This window comes from Artibeus jamaicensis, unplaced genomic scaffold (assembly GCF_021234435.1).
Source record: "Artibeus jamaicensis isolate MK-2021 breed Jamaican fruit bat unplaced genomic scaffold, CSHL_Jam_final contig_475, whole genome shotgun sequence".
NCBI lineage: Eukaryota > Metazoa > Chordata > Mammalia > Chiroptera > Phyllostomidae > Artibeus > Artibeus jamaicensis.
This window is the reverse complement of record NW_026521852.1, coordinates 5818995-5833556: the sequence shown is the minus strand read 5'-3', so window position 1 is coordinate 5833556 and position 14562 is coordinate 5818995. Positions and strand designations below refer to the sequence as shown.

Below are 14562 nucleotides of genomic sequence, written 5' to 3'. Positions count from 1 at the left end.
GTGACACTTTGTACAGATGTTTACATAACTATTTGCTATTCTATATATGCAGAGAGAATATATATATAAATATATACATATAAAATTTATATATATATAATCTACATAATTTTCTATATTTGTACCTTATTTCACAATTTTAAGAGTAAAAAAAAAAATATCCTAATGCCCCTACTGCATATACATCTAGCACATATATGCTACATAAAGCTTTTCAACGAAGAAAGTTCAGAAAGTTCAGTTACATCTCTTGAGACAGAACAGTGACTTCAAGAAGTCAACTTCTCCCACTCTGTATCTTACAATAGATAATTAACTTACCCAGTGGTGACAGCATATTTGATGTGGTTGCTTGTGGTATAGATAAATACCCCACTTTCATCCCAGGCCCCACTCTTGACACGAATGTTCTCATGAATGTTACACAGAGCCTCCAATTTGCGGTTACAGATCACAATGGCTGTAAGAGGCAAAGGGCATGAGTGCTCTGCTGGATAGGGTGAGTGAAGGACACTTGCAAGGATAGGGAGGGTGGGATTGGTCTCCAAATCAGGGAGGATAATGAAGACTTACCATGTTTGGCCAGTAGGGCTACATGGGACATGTCTGCTGACCAGATAACATATTTCACCTTGGAAATCTTTACAGATGCCAGAGTTCTGGGACAGAAAGAGAAGGACAGAAATAAGTAGACCAGATTCTTTTTGTCCCAGGTTATGACCTAGCTTCTCATTTCCAAATTAATGGGAACCCTAATTTCTTGAAATAGTACCAAATAAATATTCTCTGCATTGTAGCTCAGTGATTTAAACATTCTGGTTCACACTGGGCACTTCCCCTTTCCTCAACCTCTTTATTAATATAATAAGACATGGTTTTATTTCATGTATTATTAGGAATTTTTGTATGTATGTTTTCTACAAGTTCCTTTAAGTACAGAAACTGTTTTTCATCTGTGTCCCTAATACTCTAAATTCTAAGAGCATTCTTTATGTTAGTGCTCTAAAACCAAATAAGCCCCTTGTCATAATGTTAATGTGTACATAAAGGATGGAGAGTGATCAAAGAGGGAAAAATATGGCTTGGCGTTATAGCACAAGAAGTGATCAAACCAAGAGGCAAACTCACTTGGGGGCAAAAAAGTTCCCACTAAAGATGTCTACTCTCCCCCACTACACGCCTGTCTCCTTAGGGGCCCCTGACACGATACCGCTTCTGCTGTACATCAAAGAGTGTGATAGATTCTGTATCTCGAAGCAGGAGGTTGCCGGTGCCAGCATAAAAGATCTCATCACAGTTGGGCACCTGAACTTTTTTGGTGATCTCATTCTTCAGATTCTTGATCAGAAGCTGAAATGAGTATTAGAGGAGACCTTAAGAGAAGCATGTGTATATAAGATGACAAGAGCTAACAACATCCCTCAGCCACTGTTCCTTAGCTTCAATAAACAAACTTATTTATTTTCCTGTCCAGGTCAATCAGTGGTATAAAAAACTCCAAGATTCTCTCCAAGGGCCCTGACAGCTTTTCTTTTTTTTTAATTGAAATATCCTGAGAAATCCAACTAAAGTCTTAATTCCTCAAACATCTGAAGAGAGAGAAAAGTGCTTCTGGGCTTAAGTTTGTTAAATGTTTTCTTGAGAGAGCTTTATTTATCTTGTTTAGGACATATTATAATTTAAACACCAATGGAGGTAGAATAAGGAAGAGGGTCAAGGTCAACTTCCAGCCTACCTTTCTCAAATATGATGTTGTCTCCTATGTTTTCAAGAGTGACATTAACTTGGTTCCTAAGCCCAGGGCCACAGTAACCCAATTAAGTCAATTTTACAGCCATTTTTCCACAGGGGGATTGGGGTAAGGCTAAGGACAGAAGTAGAGCTGACACACAAGCATCAGAGCTGCCCAGAGGCGAGTAACAGGAAAAAAACCCTTCTTTATTCTGCCATACAGAGGCCACTGCTACCACACTCTCCAAATTAGTTTCCACCTTTAGTCTTAACTCACCGAGTGCATCCGATCTAGGACAGCAAACCGATTTCGAGCAACCCAAACAGCTGTGAGGCCCGAAGATCGTTTCCCTTCAGGAGCTGAGAAGAAAAAAACCAATGGGCGGGAGCATGTGCTGAGCAACTGGCAGGTGACAGAGTCGGGTGTCATTAAGCTGCCAGTCTTGCTGGCTGCCATGTTGGCCTTGCCAGTTCAACTGCTTCATAACTAATTCACCCATAACTGGGGGCTATTGTCAATGACTTTTTCCCACCAGTCCCCTCCAAACTCCAACCTTCACCCCTGCCAAGCCTCTTTTCTCTAGGCCAAGTGACTGCATTTCAGCCAATACTGTGTACTGGCAGAAGGACTGCCCCATCTTGGGAGACAGCACACTCCATCAAGCTAACGAGCAGGGCCTCACTGGCCAAGCTGTGGCACACTGCAAGCAGCCTGTCAGTGTCATTGGACTTCCTATTTTAACAAGCTGCAGTAGAGACAGAGCCCCAGCTCCCTCAGAATGCAGCTGCTCCACTGCTTTTAACATGTAAATGCAGATCTCCTAATAGAGGAGGGTAGGGCAGACCACTCCCAAAATCTATGCTGGGCAGTATTTAACACCAAGCTGTTGCTCCCTAGATATCAACCAATTATTCTCATTACCCTGAAGAAAGTTGCAAAATGTTCCTCAGTTCCTAAACATTTCACTAGCTGATTATAATTCAGTATGGGCACTCCACTCTCTGGAAAACTTCATGAAAGATACACCAAAGGGTGTCCTGCAATATTCTTTTACCTATTAGTATCAGGGGAAAACTGGACAGAATGTGCTGGCCAGCTGCTTTGTCTATTTCTGGTACCTAGGAGTGATAGGCCAGTTGCAAAACTAATTCTTAGGACAAACAACACCCTCACTTTCTAGAGGCTGCGGGACCTCAATTCAGGCTTCTGTTCTTCTTCCTCTGCTGCCTACTCAGCAGAGTAGTAAAGAAATAATGCATCTTTACTCCTTTACTAATTATCATCTCCCTCAAAAGATGAAGAAGGGTCAATAAAAGCAGCAAAGAAGACAAAACTAAGATATTTTAATCTCTAATCATTGTAAACACATGGAGAAAAAAAAAGCAAGGGGGTGGGTAGGAAGTACCCAAATCACAAAATCCATTCAGAAATGGCTCAACTGATTTATTTGATTTACGGATAACAAACACATATGTTTTCTCTCTTTTTTTTGCCGTAACGACACTTAAGCGAATGAATCATATTAGCAGCAATAATGACACTGTGGCACCCACAAAAGGGACAGAGCTAGCAAAATATTGGGTTAGCCAAAAAGTCTGTATGATTTTTTCTGTAAAATAAAAGACACATTTTTCCTTTTCACCAACAACTTTATTGATCTGGATATTTTGAGTATATTAGCTCTCTTTCATGTGGCAAAACACTGATTGCTCTCAATTAATGTGACTCAATCACTATCAACTTCAGCTGGCTGGTCCACCAAACTGTGGAGCATTGTCCAATGAAAAACCTCCAGACTTCTGGCCAAAATGGAGGCATAGGTAGACACACTGTGCCTCCTCACACAACCAAAATTAAGGACAACAAAAATTTAGAAACAAAAAAACCCACCAGAACTGACAAAATTGAACTGTATGGAAGTCCAACAACCATTCATCCAGACCGGTAAGAGGGGTGGAGTCGGTGGCCAGTGGAAAGGGGTCGGTGGCAGGAAAAAGCAGTGGTTGGAGGACCCAGGCACACAGGCAATGATTGGCAGACCCTGGGCGTGGGGTGGCAACAAGGAAACCTAGTGAGGCACGCAAGGCGGGTGGCTGACCACAGACACACATTCACATGCAGATAAACTAGGCAAAATGGGGAACAAGACAGACTGCGCACCTGGAGCCCCAGCGCCAGGAAATAAAGCCTAAAAGCAACAGCTGGAAAAACTTTCAGGGGTCGAGGTGCTGAGAGAGACTCCCAGCCTCACAGGAGAGTTCATTGGAGAGACCCACAGGGTCTTAGAACATGCACAAGCCCACCCATCCGGGAACCAGCACCAGAAGGGCCCAATATGCTTGTGGGAAGTGACAGAAGGGACTGAAATCTGAGAGAGCAGAGCAAGTGCCATTGTTCCCTCTCAAACCCCGCCCCCACATACAGCATCACAACCCAGCAACTGGGTTGACCTGCCCTGGTGAACACCTAAGGTTCTGCCCCTCACTACATAACAGGTGTGACCAGACCAAAAAAAAGGCTGGGGGGGGGGGGGACTCAAATGGAATAACAGATCAAAAAGCCCCAGGAGATCAAGTCAATGGAGTGGACCAGAAGAAAGAAAGAAACATCCAACCAGAAAAGAATGAAGAAGTAAGAATTCAGAAAAATGAGGAGAGGCTTAGGAACCTCCAGGACATCTTTAAATGCTCCAACATCCGAATTATAGGGGTACCAGAAGGAGAAGAGGAAGAGCAACAAGTGGAAAACTTATCTGAACAAATAATAAAGGAGAATTTCCCCAATCTGACAAAGGAAATAGACTTCCAGGAAATCCAGGAAGCTCAGAGAGTCCCAAAGAAGTTGGACCCAAGAAGGAACACACCAAGGCACATCAGAATTACATTAGCCAAGATTCAAATGAAGGAGAGAATTTTAGAAGCAGCAAGAGCTAAAGGGACAGTCACCTACAAAGGAGTTCCCATCAGACTGTCAGCTGATTTCTCAAGAGAGACCTTACAGGCAAGAAGGACCTGAAAAGAAGTATTCCAAGTCATGAAAGGCAAGGACCTCCATCTAAGATTGCTCTATCCAGCAAAGTTTTCATTTAGAATGGAAGGGCAGATAAAGCACTTCTCAGATAAGGTCAAGTTCAAGGAGTTCATCATCACCAAGCCCTTATTATAGGAAATGTTAAAGGGACTTACCTAAGAAGATGGAAATATGAACAGTAAAAGACAGCAAACTCACAGTTATTAACAACCACACCTAAAACAAAAGCAAAGTAAGCAAACAACTAGAACAGGAACAGAACCACAGAAATGGAGATCACATGGAGGGTTATTAACGGAAGTGGGAGGAGGAGAAGGGCGGAGAAGGTACAAAGAATAAGTAGCATAGACAGTAGGTAGAAAATAGATAGAGGGAGGGCAAGAATAGTATGGGAAATGTAGAAGCTACAGAACTTATGAGACATGGACATAAACTAAAGTGGGGGAATGTGGGGGGGAGGGGGTGTGCAGGGTGGAGGGGAATGAAAGGGAAGGAAATGGGACAAGTATAATAGTGTAATCAATAAAAAAATATTTAAAAAAACCCTCCAGCATGAAACTTCACAATCCACTTCTGACACATTCGCTCAACTTTCTCAATATACTGCACAAATCTTTTTTTGTTTTAGTTGCATTTTTACCTTTTTTGAAATAGTAAAGCAAAATGTTGCATATTTTCTTCCATCTTCAATATGAAAATAGCTACACAAAAATTCACCAATTTTGATGTCTTTTTTTTAAATGCACACTTTTATGACAGTTGTCACAATAAAAATCTAACAAAATTGTTTCAAATGAAGTTAAAGACAGCTAAGCTCTACTAGAATCATCTTACAGAAAAAAGGAACGAACTTTTTGGCCAACCCAATATTTCTCAGAATTTGTTGATGTGGTCTAAACTATTATGAAAGTATGCTAGTAAGAGTGAGGAGTTGAGGAATAAACCTGACCTATAAACCAACTGGAGGAAATGCACTGAAAAGAGCATTAGCAAGACTCAAACCTATTCTGATAATATTCTGTCAGCAAGTTCTAATATTAAAGACATCGACAAGATATGGTGGTGATGGAAGAGGTAGGCATGGGTCTCAGCTGGATCCTGGGATCCCCGGTGGAATATGGGGCTTTTAGCAGCCTCATCTTTTTGACATGCAAAAGGAAGCAAAGTGGATCTGGATGTGGATAGGAGAGCATAAATTCCTAGTCCCATAATGAGACACTGCAATATTGGAACCACATTTTTAAATAAATGAAATTACCAGGGTGAAAGTCATATCAGCTGACAATAAACTATGATAACATGCTGTGCTGAAAGAGAAAATGGAGTTTCTAATAACCAAATTATAAAATATATATATCTAGCTGGAGTAATAAAATGGAGGAGGAACATGAATATTTCACACCATGGTTGCCTGTGATGCAATTGTCAGTGCCACCTGCCACAGCAGTGAATGATGTGGTCACAGCTTGAGGATGGAATGTGAAAAATTCAGAAAGGAGTGATGATGTAGGAAAGGAGAGCTGGAAATAAGTTAGAGAAATAGAACACATACCATCAGGATTCTGAGAGTCAGCATCCTTGGGGATGGTGTACAGATCATAGGTACTGTTCTCTAAATTGCTGGCTCTCTGTAGAAGGAAAAAATTAAACTGTCAGAGGCACCCAAGATATAAGTTTATTCTGACAGAGAAAACAGTTATGATTACACAGACCACAACATGAAACTATACATTTCTAACCCTTCACTCAGATGACATTTGAATGTCTCCATGGCTAAAATTTTAAGTTTTTTTTGCCAAAGAACTCAGCATTCCTGTCATTTCATTTTTTTCATCCTCCAAAGATGCAGATATTAATTGAATGAAAGTAAGGATTACTCTCTATTCTACAAATTAACAGACTAAGACTCCAGTAGTCCAGTGCCTCACTTGAATATACTTATCAACTTTAAAATCTGCTTGAAGGGGTGTGTGCTTGACATCACACACACACAAAAGACATTAAAGAAAATTGACAAGAGGAAAATATGGGTCTGTTAGTAGATAATGAAAAAGAACTGGGATTAGACACTAGAAGTCATGTAGGGAATGACAGGTTTTCATTCTTTTTAACTTGGTAACCAAGGCTCTAAAATTAGAACTTCATTTCTTTTTTGAATTGTATGGTAAGAAATGAGGATGATTTCTACTTGATGACCCTGAAGGCAACTGCACTGAAAAGACCTCCTTTCAAAATCAGCTCTACTATTTTCACTCAAATGAAAGGATCAAGGTCAGCATCTCTTTTCCCTAAGATATAGCCCTAACCATTCTCTCAAATTACTTTTAATGATTTTGGTCATTCATCTTGATGCTTCATTAAGTTAAAAAGTTGTTAGACTTATGAAAGATATGTTCACAAGCCTTAAAATGCTTGTATAACTGAATCCTACTTAATTTGAGCCTCTGTTTCGTGTTAGTTCTCTCAAAGTGACCACTGAATAATACATCAGCGATTCCTATGGCACAAAAAAGAGACCTATGAGAAATGGGGAGGTCCTAGGAGCAATCAGTAATTACTTACTGTACATAGTAGGACTGCATTTTCTGCTGGATTGTATGACATATTGAACACTGGAAACTTGGAACCACTAGAAATATGTATTAAAAAAAGAGAGAAAATAAGAAAGAGGCATAAGAATAGAAGGAAGAAAGGAATTATTCCTACACTTCTCACTTATCTAACCTTTACACATATACTCATCACTTTTACAATTAGGAATAAAAGTAAATAAATAGTACATTTATTCTCTTCCCTCCCTTAAGGCCTGGGGACTTCCCTATCCCAGCTTTAAGCAAACAGTTTTTTAAAAAAGCAAACCCTAGTACAAGTAAAATTATTCAACAGAAGGTAGGGTTAGCACTGCTGTGGTAAATGGAATTGGTTCTCCTTGGGTACAAATTCCTACACATAATTGTGTGGATGCCATAGAATTAATAAGATGATTTGTCTCTGGTTAATTTCTTCTGTTCACATAAACCCATTTTTTTTTTATTGTAGTCATACTAGAGGGTCATTATCAAGCCCTCATGACAAAGTTTGCCACCATGAATGCTTCAGCATGATGATAGCTTTCTAAGAGGACAGTTCCTTCTGCTAGGCATCCCAGAGGTTATTACAGCTTCAGAGTTAAAGAGCTTCCAGAGACATATTTCTGGTTTAGAGCTGCATATATTTTGCCAGAAAGCAAAGAAGAGTTACAGAAATGCCAAACAAAGGCAAAAAGGCCTGTCATCAAACTGGGCTACTCTCTACTAGAATCCTTTTCTGGTTTTCAAAAGCTGGCAAAAAGTGGTAGTATGATTCCCTGTCCACAGAGTCACTAGCATTCTCAGCAAAGAAACCATTTCCTTCATGGCTACCTCTTTGCTCACCATACTCCTAGGATTTAAACTGAGTGACCTCAGCCAAAGGGCGTTCCATATGAGACAGGAGATAAGATCCAAAACAGACTTTGGTTTGTGGGTATCATATCCTGGTGACAGATGAGAGGGTTTGAAGGGAAGTCTGATTTACCTCCGCAACTGCATCACAGCTACATCTTTAGAGCTGTTGAAATCCAGCTGACGTAAGAATCGGTCCTTAACATAATGTAGCATATTGCCATGAACAGCATAGGCTGGCCTTTCCCGCTCCAGTTTAAACACAATCATGCCACCATCATGGCCTTGGGCACAGGGAGAAAAGAAGAAATTAGCTTTAGGCAAGAAACAAAGCTGGAAGCAGGAGATATATAAGGAAAAGTATTACATATGTATGTATACTTTGCCTAAATTATCATGATTTTTGTAATCTTCAAATAAATTCTTGTGAATCCTTTCTTAATACACTAAGTCCACACTTATGTGGTTGATAGGTTTTGCAACCATGTATATAATGAAACCAATTTTACCGTAGGCTAATTGATATAAACAAAGGTTAAGTGCCTTTAGCATCTTAACATTATAACAAAATAGTAAGCAAAATGGTGTTATTTGAAGACCTGCTGCACTCTACCACACTACTACATTTAGATGTGTCCTCCTCTGTGTTATCCTAACATTTTGTACAAACCTCTATTATAGCACTTATCCTATACTGTAATTGTGTAGGTCTATCATCCCCACGATGCCATGAGCTCCCTGAAGGCAGAAATTGCAGTAATTTCCATCTCTCCCCTGTGCCTAGCTTATAATAAGAAGAACATAAACATATTTGCTGAACAAATAGATGCAGTTTTAAGTCTTTATGCTTCTGTTTTAAACAAATGTTTTGCTTTTTTCCCCACTGGCATTATCCATCTTTTAGAGAAACCTTGAGTTTTGCCCTCCAGTCCCTTCTCCACACATAAGCTAGATCATGACACTTCCAATGGCCTTCCATTCAGAGTAACATGTACAATATGGCCTTGTCTTACTGCCTATACTTAGCCCCTTACTCACTATGCTCCTACTGGCATGTTCTTCAAACATGCTCAGCATCCTTTATATCATGGTCTTTATCAGTCCCCACACTCATCCCTCTCTTTCTCCTTTATATTTGTTTAACTTTTCTCCAAAGCATTTTTCACTATACATTGTTTTATATATTTATTGTTTTATGGTCTATTTTCCTACACTGCAAAAAAAAAAAGTTCCATCAAATCAGGGACATTGTTTTATGTTATAACATTAGCATTCAGACTAGGGCCTCACATTCAGCATATATTTGCTAAATGAATGAATAAAACTCAGCTTCTAACTCCTCAGTCTGAGAATTCCAAGTGTCCAGTATTAGCCTCCAAAGCTTCCTAGGAACTAATGGGCTTTATTGTTAAATGGCTCTTGGTGAAGAAAGAACACTGAAAAAATACTACTCCAAGAAGGTAATAGGGGAAAAAAGAAAAAAAGCCTCAACACATGGCTGTGAGAATTGTATTTCTCCTTGTCATCCTACTCTGCATTTACTGGAGACAAAGCTAATGGAGAATCGCTTTCATCTTATAAACTTTGAACAGAAACAAGGGAAAAGAGAAGATATTGCCCTTACCAGCTGCAAAGAGGTTAAGGTTAGGGTGGGCAGCTAGGACCCAGAAACGATCATGGTCCCTGCGGAAGGTCTGAACCCCAGTTCTAGAAAACAAAAGGTGCACAAAAATATTAATTTCTAAGGAATCTTCAGCCCATCATATATAAGAATACTGAGTGGTAAGCCAGCATGTTGATATAAATCAGGAATAGTATACTGCATATCCTAAGTAATGGTAGTCATGATAAATTCTACTAAAAAACATAAAGAGGAAACTCTAAACTGACCCTCATTTTCATATTTTGATTTTTCCATATTCATCACAATTTTCTGCTATACTGCTTTCATTTCATATTTATTTCTCTAGCTACAAAAGAACATGCTTAAATTTACAGGAGAAAAAGAATACACATGGAGATCTTTATTTGATGAAAAATTTGTAACTATTAGATAATCTTTAGGTCCTTTCAAGTTTTCATAATACAGGCATACCACATTTCATTGAACTTCACTGTATTGTGCTCTGGAAATACTGTGTTTTTAACAAAATAAAGGTTTGTGGCAACCCAGCATCTAGCAAGTCTATTGGCACCATTTTTATAACAAGCTCTAATGATAATTAACATAACTTTTATATGTGCTGGGAAACCAAAAAATTTGTGTGACTTGCTATATTGCCATATTTACTTTATTGCGGTACTCTGGAACTGAACCCACAGTATCTCCAAAGTATGCCTATATATGATCTGACTTCCCTACATGCTGAAAACAATGAGAAACAAATATAAGTATTCTAACTTAATTTTTAAAAAGAGAGACTAAGGGGAGGTGGGCTGGGTTGGGAGTAAAAGACAGAAAACTGTACTTGAACAAAAATGAAAATAAATTAAATTTTTTAAAAAAAGAGAGGGTAAGAGAAAGAAAGGGGCTTCCCCTGAGATTGGTCCCGCAGTATCATAATCTCCTTACCGCTTAGACATATCCCAGACTCGGATGCTTTTGTCCTCAGAATTGCTGAGGATCAACTCTTGGCGAGGGTGGAAGACAGCACAAGATACGTTGTTGTAATGGCCCCTGCACGTATCAACCTCCCATGCCTTTGATTCTGAAGGACAAAAAAGAATTAGGTCATCAAAACTCCCAACTACTCTAAGTTTGGGATTTATTTATTTTAACATTTTTAAAAATTGATTATGCCATTACATTTGTTCTATTCCCCCCATTTCCCTCCACCTTGCACACCCCTCCCCCACCATTCCCCCCTTTAGTTCATGAACACGTGTCTCAAGTTCTTTAGATTCTGTATTTCCCCTACTATTCTTACCCTCCCCCTATCTATTTTCTATCTACTGTCTATGCTACTTATTTTCTGTACCTTCTCCCCCCTTCTCCTTCTCCCACTCCCCTGTTGCTAATTCTCCACGTGATCTTCATTTCTATGGTTAACTCCTGATCTAGCTGTCTTCTTAATTTGCTTTTGTTTTAGGTGTGGTTTTTGATAACTGTGAGTTTGCTGTCCTCTCATTGTTCATCTTTTTTATCTTCTTTTTCTTAGGTAAGTCGCTTTAACATTTCCTATAATAAGGGCTTGGTGATGATGAACTCCTTGAATTTGGTCTTATCTGAGAAGCACTTTATCTGTCCTTCCATTCTAAATGAAAACTTTGCTGGATAGAGCAATCTTGGTTGTAGGTCTTTGGTTTTCATGACTTGGAATACCTCTTTCCAGCCCCTTCTTGCCTGTAAGGTCTCTTTTGAGAAATCCGCTGACAGTCTGATAGGAACTCCTTTGTAGCTGACAGTCCCCTTAGCTCTTGCTGCTTCTAGGATTCTCTCCTTCATTTGAATCTTGGCTAATGTAATTCTGATGTGCCTTGGTGTGTTCCTTCTTGGGTCCAACTTCTTTGGGACTCTCTGAGCTTCCTGGATTTTCTGGAAGTCTATTGCCTTTGCCAGAACAGGGAAGTTCTCTTTTATTATTTGTTCAAATAAGGTTTCCACTCATGACTGTTCCTCTTCCCCTTCTAGTACCCCTATAATTCAGATGTTGGAGCGTTTAAAGATGTCCTGGAGGTTCCTAAGCCTCTCCTCATTTTTTTGAATTCTTGTCTCTTCATTCTTTTCTGTTTGGTCATTTTTTCCTTCCTTCTGGTCCACTTCCTTGATTTGAGTCCCAGTCTCCTTTCCATTACTATTGGTTTCCTGTGCATTACCATTCATTTCAATTAGTTTAGTCTTCATATGTTCCTCTAATTTGTGACTAAAATCAACCAGTTCTGTGAGCATCCTGATGACCAGTGTTTTGAACTGTGCAACTGAAAGTTTGGCTATTTCTTCATCACTTTGATTTATTGGCTCTGGGGCTCTGAGTTGTTCTTGAGCCATTTTTGGTCTGTTCGTGCCCGTTAAGTATGAGGAGCGGAGCCTTAGTTGTTTACCAGGGCGGGGCCACCCAGGTGGCTGGTTTGTGATGCTGTATGTGGGGGCAGGGTCGGAGAGGGAGCAATGGCGATCATCTCTGCTCCCCCAGTCCTTCCCACCACTTGCTCCCGCCTGTTTATCCTATTGGAAATGTTGGAGACCGCCGCCCTGCACCCTGGGGTCTCAATGCTCACCTCTTTACTGGGTTATCTGCACGCAAATGCTCGACAGACCGCAGCCAGCCAGCCACACCTCTTCCCTGTGTCTGCCTGTAGCTAGCCCGCACCTGGGATCTGTGCCTTCGGCTGCTTGCGCACCCTGTTCGGGGATCTTTTTGGCCAACCCACTCTGATGCTGGCTTCCCCCCTCTTACCGGTTTAGCTGAGCATTTCGTTATTTTCTGTGTGGTTTGGTTGCATTTATTTTTGTTAAAACTTTGTTGTTTTTAGATTTGGTTGTGCGCGGACGCAAGGTGTCTCCACCTATGCCTCCATCTTTGCAGAAGTCCCCTAAGTTTGGGATTTAGAATTACCAGGTCCTCTAACCAAATATAAGATATACTACAAAGTACAAAATTAGCAACTTCTTTCTAATAGGGCAATTTTCTTTAAGCCTCTGAATCTTTACTTATTTCTTTGTTCTTTCATTTTGACCTTCCTATCAATCATAGCACCTCTTCTTCATCATCCTTACCCTGTTTTACTTGTCACTGGCTGTCATTAGACAATATAAACTTCATACGACAAAAGTTTTATCTGTTTTAGTCACTGTTTTATCTCCAGAGCTTTGAGAAATGGTTAATAAAAAGTAGGTAATAAACATTTGTTGAAGTGATGTCAGAGGAATGACAGACTAAGAGATCCTCTCATCTCTCCCCTAAAAGTTTCAACAATTTGAGCCATAATTCAACAAAGAATTCCCTGCTCAACACACAAACACATCTAACAGATTCACATATTGAAATATCTAAAGGTGGGCAAGTGGGAGTAAACCAGGGAGGCAAAAAGGGAAAAAAACAGAGGCTACATGGCTGCTTCTGCCACAGACGTAGCTCTGCAGCCAGGAGCATATGGCAGAGCTCAGCCTAAGAGAGAAAAAAATCAAGCTGTGGCTGGCATTCTTTTTAGCCTGGAGGAGCAAAGAGATTTAGTAAACACTCCTGCAGGAGTGAGCAGTATGAGTTGTGGCTGAGTCCAGTGAACTGGGCAGGTTCAAAGCACAGAGGTATGGCCTTGGTTGTCTGGCAATTAGCATTTCAGACAGAGAAACGAAGCTGAGATATCTGGCCTCCTTATTTATTTGTTCATTCATTCATTCATTCATTCATTCACTCATTCTTGTTGTTCAAGTACAGTTGTCTCCATTTCCCCCCCCACATTACTCCCCCCTCCCCGAGAGAAGCCTGGCCTCTTCTTAACCTCTCAGAACACACCTCCCTTCACCCTACATGTTGGGTTGCAGGACACATTATCTGCAAATCCAAGAACTGGTACCACACTATCACTTTTTCCCTGAGTGACAGGGGCACTCTGTGACTAAGCCTAGGCTTGGGTGAAGGTGCTAGGGGGTGAGCCTCAGAGGTCCACTAGTCACCATTACCAGGAAGGCAACGCAACAAAAGAGGCAGCCAGTTCCCCCAGCTCCTCCACCCCCACACATCACCACTACACTGCCGGCATGTGGTTGTGGAGGATAGCACTGGGATTTCACAGATGTGGAATCACATCACCAACAGCATTCCCCTGTGGGGTTGGTCCCCTTGGACCAGGAGGACCAGATCACAGGGGAGACACCCAGCTTCTCAGGAAGCACAGGCCATTTTCTACCACCCCATGGAGATCTGAAAAGCCAGAGAAATACAAAAGAGCTAAAAAGTTTGTGATTCAGTGCCACCTACCAGAAAACAATAAAAAAAAATTCTTTTTACCAATCTGTTAAAGAAGTGCCACTCATACATAGATGTGTAGACCAAGAAGAAATCCATCAAATACCATGAATAGAGACTTCCGGCCAAGATGGAGGTGTAGGTGGAAACACTGTGCCTCCTCCCACAACCAAATTTAAAGACAACCAAGTTTTAGTAACGAAACTGCAATCAAAACACAGAAAATTGAACAGTACAGAAGTCCAACAACAACGAACCGTTTAGCCAGACTGGTAAGAGGGATGGAGTCAGCGGCTGGTGGAGCAGAGTCAGTCAGGCAAAAAAGGCCTGACCGACCCAAGAGTGCAGGTAGCAGTTGACAGATCCCAGGGGTGGGGTGGCAGCGGGCAGACCACGGTCACACATTCGTGAACAGATAAACCAGGTGAAGGAGTGAGCAGTGAGACAGACCACACAGGCTAGGGCCCCA

At 40.7% G+C, this 14562-nt stretch overlaps 1 protein-coding gene across 1 annotated transcript in view; it reads right to left on the bottom strand.

Annotated features, from left to right (window-relative positions):
* Positions 1 to 14562, bottom strand: part of COPA (COPI coat complex subunit alpha) — a 79005-nt gene that overhangs the window by 36674 nt on the left and 27769 nt on the right. Inside the window, exons 9-17 of the mRNA XM_053667909.1 lie at positions 10757 to 10892; positions 9809 to 9891; positions 8318 to 8468; positions 7325 to 7391; positions 6315 to 6390; positions 2009 to 2091; positions 1211 to 1350; positions 574 to 659; positions 322 to 460 (exon numbers count right to left, since the gene is read on the bottom strand). Of these exons, the coding sequence (XP_053523884.1) occupies positions 322 to 460; positions 574 to 659; positions 1211 to 1350; positions 2009 to 2091; positions 6315 to 6390; positions 7325 to 7391; positions 8318 to 8468; positions 9809 to 9891; positions 10757 to 10892 (961 nt within the window). The remainder of the gene's footprint in view (positions 1 to 321; positions 461 to 573; positions 660 to 1210; positions 1351 to 2008; positions 2092 to 6314; positions 6391 to 7324; positions 7392 to 8317; positions 8469 to 9808; positions 9892 to 10756; positions 10893 to 14562) is intronic.